A 27,239-nucleotide genomic window follows, 5' to 3' on the forward strand; every position below is an offset into this window, starting at 1 on the left:
TGTCACCAGAGCCAGAAGATATTTAATGTAAATAAGATCATGAAACTTTTTGAAAACAGTTTAATGACATCCCATCCCAAATTACTGCTCACCAAACTCGAGGCCTTTCTCATATGATCTCCACCTCTCTGCAATTCTCAGCCACACTGACCTTGTCATGCTCTCTGAAATGCCAAGGTTACTCCCACCTCAGGGCCCTGTGTCTCTTGTCCTTATCACTTTTGTCTCTGCCACTCACATTCACATGGCTTATTCTCTCACATTATCAGCTCTTTGCTTAAATTTCACCTCCCTGGAGTTGCTTCCCCCGACCCTGTTGCATTTCTCCAGCCTCTTACTCTTCTTCCTAACACTTATTACCAGTTGCATGAATTCTCCATGAGGGTGTCTTACTTTTCCATCTCTAAGAGGTGCCTGGCAAGTAAGTAGTAGGTACTCCGTAAATACTCACTAATGATGAGTGAATAAACTCTCAGGGGCAATTAGAGCAATTTGTTTCTGCAGAGAGAAGGGTTTATTTATGTAAGTGCTAATAACTTCCTTTTGCCACTGTGGTCAAAAGGGGAAGTAACAGGGTGCAGGGGGAAGTCACTATTCTAGCCTGTGTTTGGGATTTACTCTGGAAGCAGTAATTTCTAGCATTTATGGTCTTTAAATTTCAAACATGCCTATGCTTATTATACATATATCTACCCTCTAGGGAAAATCTCATCGTGACCAACAGCTTCTTCTTCTTAAGAAGCACCTAGAAAATAATTACAGGAGCAGAGATCGAAAATGGATTGTTCTGTTTCCAGAAGGGGGCTTCCTCAGGAAGAGGCGAGAAACCAGTCAGTCATTTGCCAAGAAAAATAACTTGCCATTTCTTACACATGTCACTTTGCCGAGAGTTGGGGCAACAAAAATTATTTTGCGTGCACTTGTAGCACGACAGGAAAATGGAAGTCCAGCAGGAGGAGACACTAAGGAATTAGGTATGATGGCTTTTAGCATTTTTTTCTTTTCTTGGAATTAGAGGCTTTTCTGGAGTTCTTTTTTATATTTATAATTTTGTTGAATAGAAATAATACTGAGGAAGAAGATGAAAATATAATTTAAAATATTTATTTGTTTGGCTATGTTGGGTTTTAGTTGCAGCTCATGGCTCACATGTGGGATCTTAGTTCCCCAACCTGGAATTGAACCCGCATCCCCTGCATTGGAAGGCACATCCTAAGCCACTGGACTGCCAGGGAAGTCCTGAAAATATAACTTTTTAATGTTACTATTTACAAAGTAGTCCAGGCTTACAGTAAGTTTTTCAAATAGTATAGGAATATATAAGGTCAAAGGTGTCTTTCCCTTCCTGTATACCTTTCTCCTGGCCATCCCCACTGCTTCAGCTGCCATCCCTGTAAATATCTTTTCACATATGTGGAGCATGTAAGTAGTGTAAATTCCTATAAGTGGAATTACTATATTAAAAGATACAGGAATAGAAATGACTAATTTGAAAAACTGTAAGCAAATGAAATTGTAATGATATATATATATATTGCATTTATCAAATTTAGAAAGTTTTTTTTTTTAATACAGAGAATGAGTTTAATACATTTGGGCAATATTTATTGAAAGTCTTAAAAATTTGATTAGTTACTCCACTGCATATAAATAATACTTATCAAAATAGAATGATCTGAAATACTGGTGCAGTAGTTTATCACAGAATTATGTCAAATGGCAGGAAATTGGAAATAGCCAGAAGAGAGAATAGATACGTAATTATTAAATATCCATCTAACAGAATACAACACAGCCATTGTGAATGATGTCTATGGACTTAGAAAATGCTTCTGCTCTATAATATTAATGGAGTAGGAGGAACATAACAACTCTTGTGTAAACAATATGAGCTTAAATATGTAAATAATAAGGCAGTAGAAAATTTGTGAAAGGAAAGATTCTAGAATATTAGTGATTGCTTCTCTGAGTTGTAACATCATGGATAGTTTTTCCCCATTTCTTAATACTTTTCTGAATTAAAAAAAAATATTACGTATTACTTTTATGGCCAGGAAAAAGTAAACCACCCTCAAAGATGCAGCTCTCTTGCAGATAGTCTGGTGAGGTATGCAGATCTGCAGCATCTATTGTGCAGACAACGTGAAGGCTCTTTTGAACAATTTTCTCTAAGACACTATGAATGTTTGCTGATAAATTATAAATCAAAAAGCTGAAAGAAACTGACTAGGTCTGTTTCCTTAGTAGCATTTTGCTATTTCTTTTAATAGTCTTTAGATAAAATAAAACTGGAAATGATGGACCCTCAGAAATATGTGTTATTTTAGATGGCAGTAAGGGTCAGATATAAAAATCATGCCATGAGATTGTGCTGAGTTCTTTTATTTGTTTTTTCCAAACAGCTGTCTGGCAGTCAGCTCTCTTGATCTTTAGACAAATTGAAAGAGTCTTTTAATAGAAAAGGAAGGTTCAGAATAGCTTCACGGCTGCAGAGACACTGTAGCAATGTCAGCCAAGCCAAAGCTTGAAGGCAAAGGTCTTCCGAACAGGATTAATTGCACTAATAAAGACTGCTGTTTTTAAATAGTTTTACCCAGTCAATATTCTGTAGTGGTCTAGATCCCAAAGGAATGGGTACTTATCATATTGATTACACACAAGGGAAGAAAAATGTTTTGTTTTGTTTTCCTTTTGGAGAGAAACAGTCTGTTTATAACCAAAGTGAAATTGTTTATTACTTTTCTTACCTTAGTTGAAATTTTTAGGCCTCTCACCTTCTGAGATGGCCCACACTCTGTGGAGTGTGTTTCTTCCAGGGCTGCACTCGCCTTCTGAGACAGATCACGTTCTGTCTATGGGATGTGTATCTCTCCAAATAAATCCACTTCTTACCTGTCAAGAAAAAAAAAATTTTTTTATTCTAGTAGATTAGGAAAAATCCCATAAGAAATGCTATAAAACTGTGTACCCCAAAACTAGTTTTACTTAAATTTTACCTTTTCTTCTCTATGTTTTGGTATTTGTATTTTATTTTATTTTTTGTGTTCATATTCACTATTTAGTATTTTATTCTATATAAACACAAACCATGCCTTCATGTTAGTTTTAAACATGTAAAAATAAAGTTGTATCTAATTAACTTTAAAAGGATTAGTATTTTCATTTTTGTATGATTTAATCAATATTAAACTGAACTCTGGTGATTTTTCCCAACCATTTTATTATAAAAATTTTTAAACATACATAAAAATTAAAAGAACTTTGCAATTTTGCAGTTAGCAGACCAACTAGATTTTACAGTTAACACTTTACTGTATTTGTTTTATCACATGTCTCTCCATCCTTCTATCTGTCTGTTAGTCCATCTTGGTGGTTTTTTTGGTTTTTTTTTAACACAACTCAAGGTAAGTTGCAGTCATCACTTTAGCCCCAAACATTTCAGCCTGTATGTCATGGGTAGCTTGTTAAAATATCTCTCTTTACCTAACACTATTCCTTCAGCAATATATTATTTAAAAATTAAATTTTTTAAACTTATTTCTTATGTGAGTATTTTTTCCCCTTTAGAATGTTATCTAAAATTTCAAAAGAATTTTAGGCCAGGTTTTAATTATTTGACATTTTAAGTAAGATATTGTTGATTCCTTCTGTATATTTGGCCTTATGTTTAAAAAGTAAGTTTTATTGTTTTAAAGATCCTTTAATTACTTCAAACAAAGGATAGACCTTTACACTTTAAAGTCTACCTATTAGCATTCTCTGTGAGGATTCCCCTCTCAATTTTGCTCAACTTTGTACCCTGAGCTGGGAACAGAAAGAGCGTGCAGAGGACTGAAGTAAGCAGAACTTCCCCGGCCCCTCTCACAACAGTGGTTACCATCTGTTGTTCCTACCACAGGATGGACAGGTTTATTGCTTTATTTTTCTATAACTCTTGCCATAATGGGAGGGGTTTTTTGTTGTTGGTTTTGAACAAAAGCAGCAACTGAAGATCATGTGTGTCAATAAAATGCTTAGTTTTACTGCCTTATTCTAATATTTATTAATGTCTTCCAAGTATCACAAATCTTAGTGTTTGTATTATCTTGTGTTATATTTAGTGACTGGATTTTTTGTTTGTTTCGAGGTCTGCTTTTCACTTTCGTGATGTGATACTTTAGCTTCTGATGTTTGCAAGATGCTTTGTACTTTATATGCTTGCTGCAGGTTAGTTTTTTTTTTAATGTTATTTGATGCAAATAATATAAAAATTGATCCAATTTTATATTGTTCTCAGACAACAAATCAAAAGGCCTCCAGTGGATAATAGATACAACCATAGCTTATCCCAAAGCTGAACCCATAGATATTCAAACCTGGATCCTTGGATACAGGAAACCAGCAGTCACACATGTACATTACAGGTAAGATCCTGCATTAGTACTCAGCATAAATCCAACATAAAGTACTGTCTCTATCAGCCATAGGTTGACTAGGTCACCGCATGTATTATTCTTGGCCACAAGGACACCCTGGGGGATAGGAAAAGAAAGATTGGTGTTTTGTTTGGCTGTTGGGAGGATTTTGGCTTTATTTTAACCCCTAGCTTTCTTAATTCCAAAACAGTCTGTTTATTGCATATTCTAGATTTGTCAGGAATAACACCTTTGAAATTAAAGTAAATGAACATACATGGTACTCCTTACCCATTTTTGGTTTTCTGTTTTGTTTGTTTGTTTATTGTTCTCAGAAGAATTGGTTTCTGTTCAGACTCTCCAGTTGTTTGGTTATATTTTAAAATTTTTAAACAAGAATGAAATGTTTCCAATTAGAATAAGAGATTTAAAATGCAGCATTAGAAATCATATATATACAGATGTGAATAATACAAATAATGACATTAGATCTCTTTCTCTTTTAATGTGGGGAGATTGGCAAGAAAAACTAAGTAGCATTGACTGCTTAAAGTGGGGAATAGGTGCACACAGATAGAAGGTAGTTTGGAAACTATGAAGTTCACTGAAAAATGATAATTTTGCTTAATCTTGGCGTAGATATAGGTAGATTTAAAAGTCTATTCATGAATGTATTCTTTTTCTGCCATTAAGCATATCTTATCCAGAACATTACTGTTGGCCCCAAATTACTACAAGCCAGTTTTGCTTCACGTGACATAGAAAATGTTTTTCTTCTTCATCTCAACTGACTTTTTAAAGATAAAGCAACACCCATTCTTAGAGAATTTAATTGAAATGATCACTTTGGTAATTTGGTGTAGTACTTTTGCTAGTCCTCCCCCCCAACCCAGTAAAATTTAGAAGAGTATACATGTGATTGGAGAAGGAAATGGCAACTCACTCCAGTGTTCTTGCCTGGAGAATCCCATGGACAGAGGAGCCTGGTGAGCGGTCCACGGGGTCGCAAAGAGTCGGACAGGACTGAGCGACGAAACAACAGCAGCAATGCTTGTGATAGCTGGGCTTCCCTGGCGACTCAGTGGTAAAGAAGGTGCCTGCCACTGCAGGAGATGAGCGTTTGACCCTTGGGTCAGGAAGATCTCCAGGAAGAGGAAATGGCAACCCACTCCAATATCTTGCCTGGGAAATCCCATGGACAGAGGAGCCTGGTGGGCTACAATCCATAGGGTCACAAAGTGTTGGGCATGACTTAGCGTGTCCAACATGCCTTAGCAACTAAACGACAGCAACAACAACGACATGTGAGAGTCAGAAAGGAATTATTCCATTTTGCTCAGTATTTATCAGATCCCACTTATTGCATGTATTTTAATTTCTCTACTTCAAAAGAAATAATGCAATTAGTAGCAAAGTTTGCAAAGAGCCAATATAATAGATCACTACTACCACTTAAAATGCAGTTGTTTTAGAGCAAATCAAATTTGGAGATAGTAGTGACTAAATGAAACATAATGCTAGGAGAAACTCCAAGTTGAAAGCACCAAATCCTAACCACTAAACCACCAGGGAAGTGAAACTCCAAGTTGAAAGTACACACAGGTTAAAGAGAAGTTTAACAGTTCATAAGTATTAAATTTGTAATAGGTTTCTGTGTATATGAAGTATTTTTATCGTATTTTAAGTAGATTTCATGGAAGGTAGTCTGATGCGAAGAACTGACTCATTTGAAAAGACCCTGATGCTGGGACAGATTGAAGGCGGGAGGAGAAGGGGACGACAGAGGATGAGATGATTGGATGGCATCACTGACTCAATGGACATGAATTTGGGTAGGCTCCGGGAGTTGGTGGTGGACAGGGAAGCCTGGCGTGTTGCAGTCCATGGGGTCACAAAGAGTTGGACACGACTGAGCGACTGAACTGAATGAACTGAACTGAATAGAAGGTAGTAACTCTCCTTCCCTGTGCAATCATCTTGGAGCCTGCTGAGAATAGCAGAGTGTCCTTCTGGGTGGCTGGAGCACTCTATTATTATACTGTATTATTATACTGTAACATTGCTGACCATCAGAGTACACTTGGGAAACAATAAAATTGCCATCATTTATTTACCATTAATCAGTGGTTAGGCCATTTTAAATTTCTTTAATGCATTTCTTTTCTCTTCTTGGAAATTATTGTCAAGGCTACTAAGTGGATTCCACTACCTGTTCTGTATCTCTTTGCAACGTACTGTGACAGGTGTACGGAGATCTCTGAGCAAGAAAGACATTTCCCCTACCAAGTGACTTCAGCCATAATGCGTTAGTACAATTAAGTGCTTAGAAAACATTTGGTCTTTAGTTAAATAGGAGAAGAATATCCAGTTACCAGAATGTGCAGCTGAATGTTCTTTTAGATTTTATGTTTCTGTACTGATGCTTAGGGAGAAAAATTAGAAGAATGCAATAGCTAATTTTAACTGTCCTGAAATAAACTGTTTTTTCTTCCAAAAGCAGTTTTCTACATTGTCAGTTCAATTCTTACTTCTTAGGATTATGTTGATTTTTAGGATTTCTGGAAGAGATGAACTCTAAATATACATATTGTTGTATACTATAGAATACTTTCCTAAAATACCACATAAATGAGAAAGTTAAAATTTGTGACGTGGTTATTTATTAGATTCTATCCTATGAACAGGTCTTAAATAACAGTGCCGTAAATGCATTGTTTGAGCACCAAATGATACACTGATTTTTGAAGTGTTTAAAAGGCTACACAAAGTACTGTTACTAAGATATATAAGGTTTGTATGGGTTATCGATAAATCCAGTATTGGAACTAAACTACTTTAATGGAGAAGGAAATGACAACCCACTCCAGTATTCTTGCCTGGAAAATTCCATGGACAGAGGAGCCTGGTGGTACAGTGCATGGGGTCGCAGAGTTGGCCCGAGTGAGTGACTAAGCACGAGTTCCTTTAAAAGCTATCTATTCTTTACTTCCCAATGCTATATGTTATTTAACTAGGGAAGTATTTTTTGTTACTATGGATACAACTGCATTATGGATCTCTTTCATAAGTGAAGGTTGTTTTAAAAGAGGAAAGTGAAAGAAGAAAGTGAAGTCGCTCAGTCATGTCTGACTCTTTGCAACCGCATGGACTGTAGCCTGCCAGGCTCCTCTGTCCATGGGATTTTCCAGGCAAGAATACTGGAGTGGGTTGCCATTTCCTTCTCCAGGGAATCTTCCCAACCCAGGGATCTAACCCAGGTCCCCCCCACACTGCAGGCAGACTCTTTACCATCTGAGCCACCAGGGAAGCCCCTTTAAAAGAGGAACTAACGCCTAAATATGAGAACCATTTGAGGGGAACAACTTTTTCCTCCCCTTCATATTACAGTCACATCAAAAGACAGCTTATTCCTGTAAAGTAGAAGTGGGCACAGTGTGCTGCTGTTAAGGAATTAGTAGCAAAATTAAACATGAATTAGATTTTAATTACAGGGATAGAATGTTATAGAGATAAAAGCAAAAGTAACCTGTCCTTAATACACAGGTCTGCTTCACTCCAAATTAGAAAAAGTGAGTTGGAGAAGATGATTCTCTCGTGCAGAAATAGCTTATATGTCTAAAAGTCTTAAAATAAGTTATAACCATAAGTGTAGTGGAATAGATAAATTGCTAAATAGATAATTTAAATAGATAAATTGTTACTTTCATGTCTAATTTGATTGGAAAGTTGGTAACTTTGAAGGTGTTCAGTTAGAGACTTTGGGTAGTAAATTATTTTCTGTTTGTAGGAGGGTGGGAATTAATTCAGAAAAGTACTATTTAACGAATATTTTGAAAGAAAATATATTCACTAGCAAGAATGGACACGTGTTAACGTTCTGACGTATTTGCCTCAGGATAGTTTTATCAGTAAAGAAAATACAGCATTTCTAGAATGCAGTACTTGTTGAATGTATGAATGCTAAAGTTTGTGCTATTTAGACATGGATTGTCCAGTTACAGCAGCCACTAGCCACATATGCTGTTGAGCACTTAAAATGTAGCTAGTCTGATTTGAGATGTTCTGTATGTGTAAAATACACAGTGAATTTTAAAGACTAGTAGGAAAAAGGAATATAAAATATCTCACTAATAATTTTTGTTGATATACTAAAATGATATTTTAGATTTAGGGGATTAAAGGATTTAATTTCTTTAATGTTATTAGATGCTCTCTATTGTGTACTTTGTAAAACATTAAATATATTTTTAAAAATAAAAGCATGTAACTATGAAAATATGTCACAGAGGGAAAAAAATCTCTCCCAGCATGCTCACATAAATTTTTTTTTTATATTTCAATATTGTTTTATGTATGTTTATAGTGTAGCTGCAGTTGTAATATGCATAAAAGCTATTTTTATTCTACTTTATTCCACATTGCATTTTAATGAATGTTAAACCTGAACTACACATGTTCTAGATGTTACGATTACAAATTTTATAAGTATTTTTAAGTACCTTTCTGAAGTTTTTACATTTTTAGTGGCTTCCCAAAATCCTGGCTACTAGATACATTTAATTATCCCTATTGATCATAGACTTCTCAGGTTTCATTCTTGATTTTAATAATACTATGCTGAATTCCCTTGTGGCTCAGACGGTAGTGTCTGGCTACAACTCGGGAGACCCGGGTTTGATCCCTGGGTCGGGAAGATTCCTCTGGAGAAGGAAATGGCAACCCACTCAAGTACTTTTGCCTGGAAAACCCCATAGACGGAGGAGCGTGGTAGGCTACAGTCCATGAGGTCGCAAAGAGTCGGACATAACTGAGCGACTTCACTTTCACTTTCATGCTGAATGTCAGTACGTACCTATAGTTTATCCTACCCCATGTTTTAGATTTTTTTATAATAGATATATTTAGCCTGTTAGTTCTGATGTTAGATTGGAGAGTGTTATTAAAATTACAGAAAAACTTATTTATCAGAAAAATTACCAACATTTAAAAATGGTATAATATTTTGTTAATGTTATGCATAAACCTATAATGTTTGTGATTAATATTATATCACTTTGATTTTTCTTTCTGTTTTTTCCCTTCTTAAAACAAGTTACAAGTTTTTATCAGTTTTGGGGGCTATAATTTCAGAAATAGTGTTTTCCTCCAAAACTTTTTGTTACGGAAAATTTCAAACCTAGAAATGAAACCCGATGTACTTGTTTTATACTTATAGTGAATGTTGTTTCCTCTGTGTTATTTCCCAGGTTCCAATGGATTATTTTGAAGGAAGGCTCAGACATTATGTCATTTTATTTGTAAATGTTTTATTATATATTCTCTAAAATGTAATAATTCTTTTTGTAAAAAACAGTACACAGTATCATACCTAAAATATTAATAGTTTATTAATATTATCAACTATCTAGTCAGTCATCAATTTTCCTGGATTGTCTCATAAATTATTACTATTATTTTTTTTTATAAATAATTTTTTTGACACTTTGGATTCAGTTAACTTGCAATTGAATTGGTTGATGTATCTCAAGTTTCTTTTGTGTCCAGATTCCTCCTCCTTTTATTTTCATTGTAGCTTATTTTTTTGAAATACCGTATCATCTGCCCTGTAGAGTTCATATAGTTTTTGTTTTGCTGATTGTATCCTGTGTATTTCTCTGTTCGCTATATTTCCTATAAATTTGTGGGTAGGTACTACAACTTCATCAGATTAAGGGTTAAATTTATTTCACAAGAAATATTTTGTAAGTGATGATGCTTACTTCTATCAAAGAGGTAAATAATGTCTGATTATCAGAAATAGTTTTTGAATGCTGTTATTAGTTTAAAAGTTTCAAACAAATATATCCAGTGCTTTGAGAAAAAAAATGATACCTTCTTATACCATCCCTTTAACCCCAAACAATAATGTCAGAAACTTCAATTTAGAGTTGTGACCTCTTCTGGCATATAACATATAAAGAGAATCAATTTGTCTAAGATACCCTGATAGTGATGGATTAAGAAAGTCCATAGTCTTTTATTGTTAAATGAGTCATTAAAAAAGATTTTTCCCTACTATGTCCCTAACTATAAAGATATTGAAATTATTCCAAACTTCATTGACAAATGAGCTATAAATCATCCACTGGGATGATGGATAGTTGTATTAATTAGGGTTCTTCAGAGAAATAGAACCAATAGGATATAGAGAGAGATCAAGAATAGATTTATTACAGGAGTTGGCTCTCCTGGTTATGGAAGCAAGGAAGTCCCATGATCTAGTATCTGCAAGCTGGAGAACCAGGAAAGCCAGTGGTCCCAAGGTCTGAGAAAGGTGGGGAAGGAAGTCTGAAAGCCTAAGAACTAGGGGCACTGATGTTCTAGAGCAGCAGCAGGAGGTCTTAGCAAAGACAGTGGACTCCCCCTTCTTCCACTTTTCTGTTCTAGTCAGGCCCTCAGTGGATTAGACGCTGCCCACCAGCATTGGTGAAGCGGATCTTCTTCACTTAAGTCTCCTGATTTGAATGATAATCTCTTCCAGTGGCATCCTTAGAGCATACCCTTATAGCACACCAAACATTGTTTCAGGTAATGTAAAACATTATTTTTTATTTATTTATTTACAAATAATGTAAAACATTATTTGGACATCCTTTAGCCCAGTCAGGTTGACACATTGCAATGGCCTATGTAGAAAACCCAAGAAGGTGAGTTCACCTCTTTTTATAGAGTTCAGCAATCTTGATATAAAATCATCACAGAAAAATCAATATTATCTCTTTATCCTGACAATACATATAAAATGTGATTTTTTTAAAAAGATGCTTATCTGAGAAACAAGAAGACTATTAAGTATTTACCAATAAAACTTAAGAAAAAATGTAGAAGGCTTCTATGAAGGAAAATATAAAACTACATTGAAGAACATAAAAAAACTGAAAAAGTGGAAAGAGATACTGTGTTCATAGGGGGAAGGCTGAAAAGTATAGAGATGTCAATTCTCCCAATCTATAAATTTAATTAAATTTAATCTATAAACTTAATATAATTGTAGTTACATTATATCCAGGAGCATTAGGATCAGAATTCAGGATGTTTTTTCTGGAAACTTGACAGATGGTTCTAAAATTCACTTGAGAGAGTAAAGACAAATGAATAGCTAAGATAGTTTTGAAGATAAACAGGACAGAGGAATTCTTCCTACCAGATGTCAAGGCTTACTGTAATTAAAACAGTATACTTTAAGGGCAGGATTAGATCAATGGAAAGATTAGAGAATCTGGATTTACTTGGGAACTAGTGTATGGTTGATGATTTTCTAACTATATTTTCTATATTTGGTAGTTTTAAAGGGGATATTTGAAGGCCATCGATAGAGATAAAATAGTGTTACTTCTTAGAAACTACAATTAAGTTCTGAAAAACACAATAAGTGAGACATCATATATCCTATTTCATCCATTAAGATACATATTTTTTCACATAATAATATCTCTGAAACTGAGAGTCATCTTAAAACCCCGTAAAATAAAGCTTTAGTTATTATTTAATCGGGCTTCCCTTATGGCTCAGCTGGTAAAGAATCCACCTGCAATGCGGGAGACCTGGGTTCGATCCCTGGGTTGGGAAGATCCCCTGGAGAAGGGAAAGGCTACTCATTCCAGTATTCTGGCCTAGACAATTCCATGGATATCCATGGGGTCGCAAAGAGTTGGACACAACTGAACGACTTTCACTTCACTTCTCTTCACATTATTTAATTAGATATTTGGCATGCTGCTAAGAAAAGTAGTTGCTGCCTCTCTCCTCTCCCCCTCTGCCTCTGGGGAGTGAATCTTTGTACTATTTTAGGCCTTTAGTTTGTTTGTTTTTTACAGTGTGAATGTATTAATTCTTCAATTTAAAAAATTATTTGAGGACTTCCCTGGTGGTTCAGTGGTTGGGAATCTGCATGCCGCAGGGCAACTACACCACAACCTCTGAGCCCGCACCCTAAAGCCTGCAACCTGCAACTCCTGAAGCCTGCATGCCCTAGATCCCTGCTCTGAAACAGGAGATGCCACCTCAGTGAGAAGCCTGTACAACACTACTGGAGAGTAACCCCTACTCGCTGCAACTAGAGAAAGCCCGTGCACAGCAAGGAAGACCCAGCATAGCCAAAAATAAATAAATAAAATTTTAAAAATTGATTGAAAAAAGAAATTGCCCACAGAATTTAGAATTTAATAATCATCTGAGTAATTGCACCAAAAGCATTTTCATCATGTAGTTATAAGAATTTAATAAGTTCACATTTAAATTGCATGCTATTTAATAAACACTAAATAGATTTTAACTCTTTAAATCAAACTATTGAAATGCTCAAATTGTATAGTCTAGGTTTTCTTATTCTAGTGCTTTATCCATAATTTTTTAAAATGTATTTGTTTTACATGACTGTGTTGGGTCTTAGTTGTGGCACACAGGACCTTCCTTGTGTCATGGGGGATTTTTCATTGTGGTGCAGGGATTCTCTACTTGCGGTGCAAGGACTTGGTAGTTGCAGCACACATGCTGAACTGCACTGGGGTATGTGGGATCTTAGTTCCCCAACTAGGGATCAAACCCACATCCCTTGCATTGCAAGGCGGATTCTTAACCACTGGACCACCAGGAAAGTCCCCTATCCATAATTTCAAAGTGAGTTTAAACAGCTTAAATTTGTGTAATAATTTTTTAGTATAAAATCTAGAATAAAGTAGAATATAATTAATGTATTAAAAATAAGTTATTCAACATATTGAGGTTTCAGATCACTTTTCTCAGTAACTGTGAGTAACTCTAAAGTAATACACACCTAAGTGGTACACACCAGGTACTGATGATGCAGGTTTAGAGGTTTACCACCTGAGGCCCCCAAATTACTCATCTGAAAGTAAGGTCATTAAATTGCCTCTTGAACTTTAAGTGACTTTTTTTCCCTAGCAAAAGGAAACATTGTCCTGTCTTTAGTTTTTCTTATAGAGCTTTTCTTTATCACCATAGGTATCACTCATTTCACCTCTATTTTCGCTGTCTAATGATTCTTTTCTTCCTATCTACTTTTCTTGTCATCTCTTGTTTTTTATTGCTTTGCCTCTGTGCCCTAGCTTTATCATGGAAAAGTCTGGATTTTTTCAAAGCTTCCAGTTGGAAAATGGGAAGTTACCCATTAAATTTAATCTTCAGGTTTTTAGTTCTGCTTGGCTGTTTTTATTGATGTTCACCACCCCCAAGTTATTTTTTCTTTTCTACCCCAACAGTTTTTTCTTTCTTCTTTAAGAAAACAAAACGTTTTAGTTTGACACAATTCAGGATGCTTGACAACATTAAATAAGTGGTCTTAATTTAGGTTTGACTGTATTATGGATTGAATTCTGTATTTCTGTAATGAAATTGATGATTTGAAAGAGGGGTGAATCATCATTTCAAATAAGATAAAATCTCCATCCTCTACTTAGAAGATATGCTTAATCTCAAATTTTTATAAGAAGTTATACATGAAAGAAATTTTTTACTGTTAACACAGAACCAAGAATCTAATAACCTAAAATCTACTTTGCTAAGTTATTTTCATTGTATGAATCTGGAGAGAGTTAGCTTTAGAAATGAAGCTCTATCCTCCCTTCCTTGGCCCTCTGGGGGTTCATCTTTTCTTTTTCAGATTTCTCTAGAGTCAAGCATAGTTACTGCCATTGGTATTAAAAAAATGCTTTTTGTTTTCTAAGGAAGTTTTGTTGGAAATATTATAGCTTCCAAATTAAAAAAAAATTCTTAGAGTTTAAATTTTAATTGAATAATGGTTAAGCATAACTCTCACTGATCATTATTTATATTTTATAGTTACTTAAAGTCATTGAATTGGATCTGCAAAGTAGAAAGGCTAACTAGGTATTTTTGTCTAACCTTCCATTTAATACAGGAATATACACACAGACACGCACATGCACAGATTACTTAAACATAGACCTTCTCTAGAATCCTGTTTTTAGTCTTCTCTTTTTTCTCTCATGAAAGAGGTTCATGATAGGAGAGTGTGTGGAGTGGATCCTGTGCAGGTGTACCTCTAGCTCTCAGTCTTTCTCCCAAGTTCCAAATCCTCACTTAGCTTTCTTTCCTCCACCTGGATACCCTGTCTTCTTCGAACCTAATATGTCTAGAACTTAACTCATTTTCCTTCATACAAACTTGTTTCTCCTGGCTTTCCAGTTGGGGTTTATGTTAACATAATTCTACCCTCACCCAGAATGAAAATTTTGGAGTTTTTTGACTCTTCCACTTTAAAATTTTATCCTCTCTCTCAAATTCAGCTGCCGGTTCCTATGAAAGTTACTTATGCAGTGTTTGTTTCTGTTCTCTCTTTTTATCTAAATGCCATAACCTAGCTCAGATTTCAGTACTTTTTACCTAGTATATGTTTGCCTATTAAATATTCCCTTTATTGATACTGATACTTTACCCTATCTTTTTTATTTCACTGCTATTCTCCTTTTCCTAAAGCATGGTGCCTTCTTTCCCCCTTTGTTTCTTTTCTTGTTTCTTTATTCCTTTGTTTCTCTTTTTTCTTTCCTTTTTTTGTTATAGACATTAGTGTAACACGGCATAATTTGAATGAAATCTGTAGATTGTAAATTTTAGATAATAGTAGCAGTGTTCATTTCCTGATTTTTATCATTGAAGCATAGTTATATAAAGCACTGTTCTTGTATTTTAAAAAACGTTCATGGAAGTATTTTAGGGGACACACTATCTGTAACTTACTCTCAAAAGTTGAGGAAAGACTATATAGATAGATCAGGAAAAAACATATATAGAAAGATGATAGAGTAAATATGAGAAATAATGATACTTTGGGAATCTGACTGAAGCATATATATGAATTCTTTGCAGTATTTTTGTAACTTTGCTTTGAGTCTGAAATTATTTCAAAATAAAAAAAATTTAAAGCCTTTAGAGAGATACAGAGAAATCTCTGTACCTTCTCCTCAATTTTGCTGTGAATCTTAAACTACTCTTTAAAAAAGAAAGTCTTAACAAAAATATTAAGAAGTCATTAGACTCATGGAAAACATAATAATGATTCTCGTTAGAATATATACCAGTGTTATATTTTGCTTACTGGATAGTTCAGTTCATTCAGCAAGCATTTGTGTCTCAAAGGATGCAACACAAAAAAGATATAATGAATAAATTTGGGGTATAAACAATGCTATCTCATTGTTTGTGCCCTCAGTGGCATGTTGGTTTGCTATAGCTCTGACTGTTACAGGAGCAGGACTCAAGTGATGCCTTTTCCATGTATCCTCTATCCTAAGTAGACATGCAAGCCCCTTCACTTAAACTTACCCAGAAACTCTTTTAAAGTCCTTATATAACCACATTCTGGTTTTAGATTATTTACTTCTCTTATTCGGCTCAGTTGTCCCTGACCAAGAAGGGAGGCAGTGATCTAGGTTCTGAGTATTTGCTATCTTTATTTAAACATAAACCTTAAAGTCACTCTGAATTCTCTCCTATATGATCCCAGGTTTGCTACCATAGAGCCTTGATTTATTCCTCTACTAAAGTGAGTAAAAGTTTATATCTGAGTTGCTGAATTATTTTTTCAGATAGCTGAATCGCTTTAAAAAAAAAACAAAAAACTTTTCTAGTGGATCCAGGAGGAAGCTCTAAATATTATTCCTTAGTATGCTGAGGATGAGGCCTGAGCAGCTTACCTAAGGACAGTGACTCAAAGCAAAACTTCTGGGAACTGAGTACTCAGAGATATTCTGATGTGTTAGGTTTGACAGGATCTGTTCTTGTCTATAAATCTATTTTTGGTGACAAGTAGTTTCCGTATTTCTGAGCTATTCTTATCATACTAGCCCTTGTGGTGTCAGTTAACCATGATTGTGTTGTTGATGGCTGTCTACAGATGGCACCTCATCAAGTTTTACCCTGGCAGATTACTTTGAATTTAATTCAGTTCAGCAAATTTGAGTTCCCACAGAAGAGGGGGCACTGATTTATACACTGGATATGCAAAGATGAGTATAGCACAGTCTGATAGAGTAAACAGACACGTAAGAAAATAAATAGAACATAAACTAATAAGCATAGTTACAAAGGGCAGAGTTGGCACCAAGAAGGAATTACTAACTGCAGGAGAGGAGGAGGAAGTCAAAAAGACAGAGAACAAAGGTAGAAGAGAGCCAAGTCCTTGTCTTCCCTGTTAGGAAGTTGATGAATACATTTTAAATTGGACAGTCTAGCATATTATATAAGCAGTGTGGAAGTGAACAGCAAAATAAAGTTGAAAGAGGTTGTATCTGAAATAGGTATCTGAGGAGGGAAAAAATAGGTCTATTATTTTTCACCATCAACCTAATAGTACTCTGACTCTTGAAAACTGCATGCCTATCATTACTCTGTTGAAAATCTAAGTTTTTTTTTTTTTTTTGAAAATTTAAGTTTTTTGAATTTACTGACTCTTTTAAGCCAACTCAAGTGATGCCTTTTCCATGTATCCTGTGTCATAAGTAGACATGCACACCCCTTCATTTAAACTTACACAGAAATTCTTTAAAGTCCTTATATAGTGAAAGTTGCTCAGTCATGTCCAACTCTTTGCAACCCCATGGACTGTAGCCCACCAGGCTCCTCTGTCCATGGAATTCTCCAGGCAAGAATACTGGAGTGGGTTGCAAGTCCATTTCCTTCTCCAAAAATCCTTATATAACGTTTACCTTATTCTGATTTTAGATTATTTACTTTCCTTGTCCCTCTGCTAGATTATTTGGTTTAAGAAAGCGTCAGCAGTTTATCTTCTTCAGTGCTTATTGGCTCCTAACATACCATTGACATAACTGAATTGAGGGTTTAGCTATGTTCTTTGTTAGCTCACATTTTGGAGTCATTGTGGCATGAAAATTCAAACATTCTAATGAGAAGGTATATAGGTGTCAGCTGCTAAGCATTATTTTACATCTTTTTTTTTAAAAATATGGTTTATCTAGTGCTCCTAAATCTGACCCTATGCTTTTTGGTGGAATACTCTGTATTTAGGAGCACATTCTGGATTACTATTAATAAGAATTTTTGTTTCTGGAACACTAGGAGCTGGTTTCTCAATTGGATAACTTTTGGTATTGCAAAGATTTATTTCTTTATATCCCACAAGAATTCCTTTTATTTGATTCCAAGAGGACTGGTATTCAGTGCATTTGACACTCTGCCATATTAGGAGATTAGTCGTTTTAATATTTTAATCCCATGGTGACCAAACAATCAGAGTAATAGCTGTAGACTGCTCTTGAGTGAGCATTTGGTCTTCCCTCCTGGCTGCCTCTTAAAGCAAGAGAAAGTCCAAGCTATTCTAGGCAGATGGTAGGGTAGATTTTCTGTTAAAACACGGCCCCACTCCCGACACTAACCCCATTTAAAGCAAGATACTTCACCAACCTCACCACAGTCTTTCACGAGTTAAGTTGGTCAACCCAAACTTCCTCTTTCAGCCTTATTTTTAATGTCACTTTCCTCCTTATAAAGATGTTTTAAATACTATTTCCAAGATAGCTCTTGCTAAGTTATCCTCAGGTTGATTAGACCTGCTTTTTTATTTACAGAAATAGTGTATTTTTAGGGGCTAAAAAGTAGTATAGATAATTCCCCAAACCATTCAACTGTACTCAGTGTGGTAGAGGTGGATAAAGAGTTTAAAGAGCACCACTTATATTACAAAACTGTGTTAAGACAGTATTAAACTATCTAAAAGTAAAAAGTCAGTAATTTGTAATACCATTCATTTAAAAAACAAACTTTGATTTTTGAATTTAAATTTGAAAACATTCCCTGAATCAACTCTATTTCAATTGGGGAAAAAAAAAACACTTCCATGGAAGAAACAAACAAAACATCCCTCTAGTATCAGGATGACTAACTGACTTTACTAAAAATCCAAATATTAAGGACATTTAATTTGGAAAAAACAAAAAGAAACAAATGATTAAATTTCCTGAGTAGTTCAGTTTTCTGCATAGCTCTGGGCATCTCTCTCGTGTCCGGCACTGTGCTGGCTTTATTTTGCTGGCTTCTGCCCCGTACATACATAGTTCGGGAGTCACCTAGAAATTCGAGTGTGGAGCAGACTCAGAAGTCATGGCTCCCACTCAGTGCTTACTTCTGTCTGAGATTCCTCACATTTCAAATGTTATAGCCACCCTAATATCTGTCCTCTGATTCTTCAATGAATAAGACGACATGTTCTTATATAAGTCTTGATTCTCTGTGTGGCACTAACTGGGAACTATTTTGAGGTAAAGAGCTGTGAAAAATGGAAAATGCACCTGCTTTCCTGTCTGCCAAGTGGTGACGCTCCTCCAGTGTCCGACTGCTTTTAGTCACTCTCCAGTGCCTTCCACTAATTACTTTTTGCATTTTGTCCAGAATTTATAACCATTACCCTATCATTTCAAGAAACAGAACTCTTGTTTTATTTTATTTAAAACATTTATTTTAGTGGATATTATAGTCATGGGAGAGGTGACCTTTGAGAGCTGGAAGAATAGATTTTGCTCCTAAGGGTGCCCTTGTTAAGCTTCTCTGGCCGCATGCATTTAAAGTAGTACTGCATCGTGCCAGTGTAGTACAGTGCCGGTCGCTCAGTCGTGTCTGACTCTTTGTGACCCCATGGACTGCAGGCTGCCAGTCTCCTCTGTCCATGGAATCTCCAGGCAAGAATACTGGAGTGGGTTGCCGTGTCCCTCTCCAAAAGATGTCAGTCCAAATTCATCTAACAAATTCAGTAAGTGAAAGTTGCTCAGTTGTGTCCAACTCTTTGTGACCCTATGGACTATACAGTCCATGGAATTCTCCAGGCCAGAATACTGGAATGGGTAGCTGTTCCCTTCTCCAGGGTATCTTCCCAACCCATAAGTCAAACCGGGGTCTCCTACACTGAAGGTGGATTCTTTACCTTCTGAGCCACCAGGGAAGCCCTAAAGTGACTATAAACATAGGCTCTGCAGTCAGATGGCAGTGCTAATGTGTTTCTCTGTAAGATTCAGAATATTTGCATTAAGGTTAATATTGAAATGAAGACTTAAGGATCTTTATTCTTAAAGAGAGCTCATAAGTGAATTCCTAAGAATGTGTCCCTAAATTGGCATATCCCAGTTGTGAAAGGCAGAGGAACCAGAGATCAAATTACCAACATCCCTTGGATCATAGAAAAAGCAAGAGAGTTCCAAAAAAACATCTGCTTTATTGACTATGCCAGAACCTTTGACTGTGTGGATCACAATAAACTGTGGAAAATTCTCAAAGAGATGGAAATACCAGACCACTTTACTCGCTTCCTGAGAATGTGTATGCAGGTCAAGAAGCAACAGTTAGAACCAGACATGGAACAATGGACTGCTTCCAAATTGTGAAAAAAGTACGTCAAGGCTGTATATTGTCACCCGGCTTGTTTAACTTATATGCAAAGTGCATCATGCGAAATGCTGGGCTAGATGAAACACAAACTGGAATCAGGATTGCCAGGAGAAATATCAATAACCTCAGATACGCAGATGACACCACCCTTATGGCAGAAAGTGAAGAAGAACTAAAGAGCCTCTTGATGAAAGTGAAAGAGGAGAGTGAAAAAGCTGGCTTAAAACTCAACATTCAAAAAATGAAGATCATGACATCTTGTCCCATCATGTCATAGCAAATAGATGGGGAAACAATGGAAACTGTGACAGACTTTATTTTCTTGGGCTCCAAAATCACTGCAGATGATGCCTGAAATTAAAAGACTCTTGCTCCTTGGAAGAAAAGCTATGACAAACCTAGACAGTATGTTAAAAAGCAGAGACATTACTTTGCTGACAAAGGTCCATCTAGTCAAAGCTATGGTTTTTCGTATTCATGTGTGGATGTGAGAGTTGGACTATAAATAAAACTGAGCGCCAAAGAATTGATGCTTTTGAACTGTGGTGTTGGAGAAGACTCTTGAGAGTCCCTTGGACAGCAAGGAGATCAAACCAGTCAATCCTAAAGGAGATCAGTCCTGAATATTCATTGGAAGGACTGATGCTGAAGCTGAAGCTCCAGTACTTTACTTTGGCCACCTGATGTGAAAAGCTGACTCATTGGCAAAGACCCTGATGCTGGGAAAGATTGAAGGCAGGAGAAGAGGGGGACGACAGAGGATGAGATGGTTGGATGGCATCACCGACTTGATGAACATGAGTTTGAGCAAGCTTCGAGAGTTGGTGATGGACCGGGAAGCCTGGCATGCTGCAGTCCATGGGATCACAAAGAGTTGGATACGACTGAGTGACTGAACTGAACTGAGTTGTGAAATACTGCTCATCATCTTCTACACCTAAATCAGAGCCTTCAGATTTCATTCTTCTCCAGTTTAAAAATCTTTCTCTGAGAGGCATTCTCATAAATTGCTAGTGGGAACATAAATTGGTATAATCTTTATGAAGATAATGTAGTAACATCTTTCAAAATTAACCTTTGACTTAGCAATTTCACTCCTGTAATTTTATCCTATATATGTACATATATGAATGGACATTTGCACACTGCTGTAACAAAAAAAGAGAAACTGTTCATCAGTTGGTGGTTGTTATTGTTCAGTCACTAATTGTGTCAGACTCTTTGCAGCCCCATAGACTGCAGCATGCCAGGCTTCACTGTCTTTCACTGTCCCCTGGAGTTTGCTCAAGTTCATGTCCATTGAGTTGGTGAAACTGTCTAACCATATCATCCTCTGCCACCCTCTTCCCCTTTTGCTTTCGATCTTTCCCAGCATCAGGGTCTTTTCCAGTGAGTTGGATCTTCACATCAAGTGGTAGAGAATAAGAGGAATTTAAGGCTTACCATGTTTAAAGAAATTACAATGAAAGTAGAAAATATTTTTAGCAGAATGATTGTGAAAATATGATCTATAAAAATCTATGGGGTACAACTTAATCTGTATTAACCTGTATTTTAAAGGAAAATTTACAGCCTTAAAAACTTCTGAGACTTCCCTGGTGGCACAGTGGATAGGAATCTGCCTGCCAGTGCACGGGACACAGGTTCAGTCCCTGGTCTGAGAGGATTCCAGGTGCCACGGAGCAGCGAGGCCTGTGCACCACAACCTCTGAGGCCGCACCTTAGAGCCCTTGAGCCCCGACTGCAGAGCCCGCGTGCTTTAACTGCCGAAGGCTGCGCACCTAGAGACTGCGCTCTGCAACAAGAAAAGCCGCCTGAGAAGCCTGCACACTGCTCTCCACAGCTAGGGAAGGCTGGCGCAAAGCACTGAAGACTCAGCACAGCCGAAAAATAGTAATGTCAAGAAAAGCAAAAAGAACACTTCTATTAAAAGAGAAGACAGTTAAAAATCAGAATCTAAATGTCTATCTTAAGAAGTTAGAAAAAAAGAAGCAAATGCAATCCTAAGATAGTAGAAGACAGGGAATAATAAGGGAGAACTTACTGAAATGGAAAACATACAATAGAAAGAAAAATGACATCAAAAAATTTTATTTTTTGATAACATTAATGTGATCAACTCCTGGCAAGACTGATAAGGAAAAAAGGGTCAGTGTTATCGATATCAGGAATGACAAAGGGGACATTACCTCAGATTCTGTAGTCATTAAAAAAGAAAATTAAAGGATATTAAGTGCAGTTATTCCAGAGCATCAAAAAGAGGATACTTCCTAGCTTCTTTTATGAGGCCAGTATAACTAGGATACCAAAACCTGAACCAAAAATATTATAAGAAAGGAAAATTTACAGGCAAATCTCTTACATAATTATGGCTATGAGAGTAACCCAGCAAAATATTTTAAATTCATCATATTATGTACTGAGAGCATATATTTCAGGAATGAAAGTTTGGCTCAACATTCAAAATAAGCTTGGATTTTTAACTAAAATCACTTAACTAAATATAAATTCTTACTATTCATGATAGAAACTCTTTGTAGATTTTAAAGGAGTTTCCTCATTCTGATACAGGATATCTACAAAAATCTTCAGAAAACACCATATTAAAGGATGATATACTAAAATATTTCTTCCCAAGATCAGGAATAAGAGAATGATGCTTAAAAAAAAAAAGAAAGTTTTTATTTTGTTTTGGGTATAACTGATTAACAGTATTGTGATAGTTTCCGGTGGACAGCAAAGGGACTCAGCTGTAGTTATACATGTATCCATTTTCCCCTAAAATCCCCTCTCATCCAGGCTGCCACATGACATTCAGCAGAGTTCCCTGTGCTATACAGTAGGACCTTGCTGGTGATCCACTTTAAGTATAGCAGTGTGAATGTGTCAGTCCCAAACTCCCTAACTAAGAGAATGATGCTTTTTATCAGCACCTTTACAATATTGTATAAGAAGCTCTATAATATGCAATAATGAAACCCACTGAATAGAAGATATTAACAGTACATTTATCTGATAAAGGGCATGTGTCTGTAATACAAAAATAAAATCTACAAATCAAAAAAATATCTAAAAGCAATCCCTTTAATTAATCACATTAACAGAATAAAGTGGGAAATTATATAAGCATTTCAATAGATGGAAAAAATTGATAAAAGTGCAACTCCTATTCATGATGAAAAAGAAAACTTTTAGCCAATTGAGAATAGAAGGGGTTTTCTTTAATCTGATTAATGTCATCTACCAAAGAAATCTACAGCAAGTATACTAAATGGGACACTATTGAATATTTCCCCCTGGAAGATCAAAAATGAAAGACAGGGTGCTCATTATCACCACTTCTATTCAGCATTGTGCTAGAGGTCTTAGCAACGTGATAAGAAAAAGAAATTGGAAGTGTAAATATAGAAGACGTAAAACAAAATTGTCATCATTTGCATTAATTCATCTTCCTACCTGCAAATTAAGATTATAAAGTAGTTTGATAGAGACATTCAGTCCTTACATATAAATGACTGTTTCATGCAACCAAGTACCCAAAGGGACTTCTTAGGGGAGAAACGGAGTTAGGAAAAACAACTTCACAAAACTGACTTTTGTTTTTAATTATCTCCCTCTTAAAAACTCACTTTAAGTGGAGATACAGGCTTGAGATAGGGTGCTAGGCCTTTCGTAGCTGACGAGCAAATACACAGCAGGGTGAGAAAATGTGAACTTGGTATTATCTGTTGAACACTTGAGAACATTTTTCCGCAGAAATGTGTTTGTCTAATTGTTCATTCTGCAGGATTTTATGTACACTATAGGTGAAGTAGTCTGCAAGCACTCTTAGGATCTTGTGTATCTTTGGTAACTTCCCCCATAGGAATCTGCTTTCTTAGTTTAAATGGGGAAAGAAGAAAGAAACAATAGAATTCTTGGACTATGATTTCTAATTTGAGGATTTCTTATAATTCAAAGATAGAAATTATCCTCTGAAGAGAAGGGAAAACAAACTCGTTTAAATATCCCACGGACTCTTCCTCTTTCGAAATTTTCTCTCTCTGCCTCTACTCCTCTGATTATATAAATTTTGATATTAAAAAAACTCTGTCAAGAATTCAGTTTCATAATACTCATAACAGCTGTCCTTTTGTAAGGCTGGCTTGAAGCTGGCTTTTTTATTGCCTCCATGGTATAAAAGATAGACACACACACTAATATATGTAAAGCTGGCTTAGGATCCTGTTACTTTATTTACTACTCTGTTTTCTAACATCCCAAGTTTTGTTGCTATTGTCATTCCTAGATTCACCCCATCCTTGTGAGTTTACCCTTGAAAAACCTCTCTAGTATTTTACTGGGGTTTTGGAAGGGCACGAAAGTGGATTTAAGTTGAGTCTGTTTCCTCTTTTGAAAACCAAGAAGCTGGCAGCATCAGCAGCTGTGTAAATGTGGTGGAAAGTTGCTAAACTTGGGAAGACTGGTTGAAATCTTTTAAGGAGAACTCAGATCCCCAGAACTCCAGAATCCCCATCCTGCATTCCATTCCTGGGCCCTTGTTCTTTCCCTGCCCTGGCAAATACTGGAGGCCTGCCCTGGAGAGGGAAATAGAGGCTCTCTGGACTCAGGAACTCCAGGTGCAGTTGAGGCAGAGATCCCATAATGAGATGAGAATAGCATGGTTAGGTGACGTCTGTGTGCTGAGTGTTGAGACTCCCAGCCCTCACCTCGCTCTGCCGCCAGAAAGCTAGCAACAAGGCTTTTCCTCTCTCTCAGCAGGAAATTCAGGGATCTTTCTGTGAGTAAAGGGTGAATTCAAGAGGAAAGACTAATTTAAATGGCCCATTCAGATAATCCTCAGGGTGACTCACAGTCAACAAACTTGACTCACAGGCAGAAAACTTTGAATCAGCTGTGTAGTCCCACATCTGTAAATGTGTGTGAGCAACAGAGAATCCCCAGGTAACTGGGAATCTGATCAGCCTCCACTCTTAAAGATGGAGACAAAAACGAACATAGGAGGGTCATGTGAGAAACAGACTGTGTGGCTTCCAAAGTTCTCATAGTACATGAGAGTTCATTAACCTTTTTCTCTACTTCTGTGTATGTTTTAAAATTCACATGATAATTCTCATAGAAATGAGATTCTCATAGAGATTAAATATTGTAACAATAATAGCATTCTGTAAAAAAAAAAAGGAACACTCGGAGATCTCTTAGAAACTAAAAGTATGGTTAAAAAAAAAGTAAAACTCAGTAAAAAGTTTAAAATTTAAATAAAGAATCTCTCAGAAAGGAGGACAAAAGACAGATGAAAGAAAATTAATTTCAACTCTGAATCCTATATTTAGTCAAATTATCAACCAGGTATGAGGACAGAAAAAAAGACACCAACAGAAACGCAACATAAAAGTGCCTTTTCTGAGGAAACTACTGGAGGGTGTACTCCATCAAAATGTGGAGTAAATAGAGAAAAAGTAAGACATGAGATAGAGGAAGCATTAAATCCACTTTAGGATTATGAAGAATCACCAGGATGATAGTGAAGAGCCTTTGCAGGATGAAAACTACAGGCAACACCTCGAGAACCTTGCTGAAATTTCCTCATGAAGGTGAAATTGAAAGACTGTCTAATGAACTTGAATCCCTTGGGAGGAGTTCTAGACCCAAGTCCCTCTGGCCCTCTGCCTGGTTTTTAAATAAAGTTGCATTTGAACACAACTACACTAATTTATTTATACCTTGTCTGTGACTGCCTGCACACTACACAAAGCAGAGTAGAATAGTTGTGACAAAGATCTTAATAGCCTGCAATGTCTAAATATTTTTTCTCTGGCCCTTTAAGTTTGTCGACCTCATCTAGAGATTTGATTTTAGATTTGATTGGTCCATAGTTTATGGTTGAATTAGTTATGTCTACCTAGGAAACAATGCAAATTGCTCAATTTAGGGGAGAACAGAAATTGGAGAGGAAACGAAACATACCCTTGATTTACCACCTGGTTTACCTTTGAATATACTTACATGATTATAATAATGTAAATATCAAATATTGTGATCATTAAAAGGACCATACGAGTGCATGGGAAGATGGGAAAGATGTGCCTGTGTGGTAGGATAGGAAGAGAAAGGAGCTTAACCCTCATCTTTGATCGTCAGTATATAAGCCCTAAAACTAGAGAAGAAGCAGTGATAAATAATAAGAGGGAAAAATCTATTCCTCTGGGGAAGGAGAAACAAAGGGCAGAGGAAGGGGAGGGGGGCTGCATTTTTCATACAAACATTTTGCAGACTTTATACTTTTGATGAAGAAAAAAAATGAAGAACACCTTCTTCTCAAAATTGGAAAACAAAAAAGAAAAGAAACACTTGTTTAAGGCCCCTGTTCTGTTCTCACTTGCAGTGGATATGTGTCACTCATCATCCCAGTCCAGTTCCTGTTGAGTGAGGACAGTCACAGAATCCTTCAGAATCATGTTCCAACAACTACATTCAGTCATGAGCTGGCCCTGCTCATGAAACCAGTATCTCTGATATAATTAGCAAAAGGGCACCAATTAACACAGATTCTGTCTGGTTCATAGATATTCCCAACAAAGGAACATTGCTAAGATACATTATTTGGCCTAGCGTTTGAGTATTCTAAATGTGTTCTAAGAAAGCTGCATTCTAAAACTTCACTTGTTCCAAAAAACATTCCTACTTAAACCTACAAACATGGGAAGATAGGTATTTCTCAATAATTTTTTGTAGATATAGGATACTCTAAAGCTAAGTTGTGGTTCTGAATGATTTTGAGTTCTGAATTAAAGTAGTTTTTGCTTTTTTTTCTGACTCTTGATAGAATCTTTCCAGTTAAAGATGTACCCCTGGAGACCGATGACCTTTCTGACTGGCTCTATCAGCGTTTTACTGAAAAAGAGGACCTCTTATCGCATTTTTATGAAACAGGTACACAGAATCCTATTACACGTATTCCCGAAGTTACTGATGGTTTCAAAGATGTATTTTAGGGGAGATAACCATTTTTCAATTCTTCAGGCACCCTAAAGGAATCAAAGTATTTCCATATTTTAGAATTTCAGCTTAGAACCTTTATAAAGACAAATAAATGCATGTGAAATTTATCCAGGCCCTTACTTCATCAGCCAGTGTGGAACAATCAAATGATGAGTAAAACATCGCACAAACAGATCGAGTTCAAGAGAATACACATCTGTGGAAGACTGTAGACATACCTCTGTGATTATATGGTCTATTTTATGAAATAGCAAATATCATTCATGTTGTGATCCTGCACTTGATTGTTTGACTGATAACCATCACCATGCAGTCATTTTAGATTATTTTTAACTGCATTTTCACATGCTTATTCTTTTCTTTACATGGAGGGATAACGTTTACATTTTAAGTCGTCATAGATATAACCTTATTACATTTTTCTCCTAG

General features: G+C 36.1%; 1 protein-coding gene across 7 annotated transcripts in view; it reads left to right on the forward strand.

The window, feature by feature from the left end:
• LPGAT1 (lysophosphatidylglycerol acyltransferase 1) overlaps positions 1-27,239 on the forward strand; it is a 135,846-nt gene that overhangs the window by 99,324 nt on the left and 9,283 nt on the right. For 6 of the 7 annotated variants that reach the window (XM_043922850.1, XM_043922849.1, XM_043922852.1 and 3 more), the window contains 3 exons: positions 701-974; positions 4,277-4,403; positions 26,635-26,741. In XM_043922850.1, the coding sequence (XP_043778785.1) occupies positions 701-974; positions 4,277-4,403; positions 26,635-26,741 (508 nt within the window). Of the gene's footprint in view, positions 1-700; positions 975-4,276; positions 4,404-10,820; positions 10,879-26,634; positions 26,742-27,239 lie in introns of those variants that run through there. The other variant, XM_043922856.1, reaches the window with a different exon arrangement.

The sequence above is a fragment of the Cervus elaphus genome, chromosome 14 (genome assembly GCF_910594005.1).
Source record: "Cervus elaphus chromosome 14, mCerEla1.1, whole genome shotgun sequence".
NCBI lineage: Eukaryota > Metazoa > Chordata > Mammalia > Artiodactyla > Cervidae > Cervus > Cervus elaphus.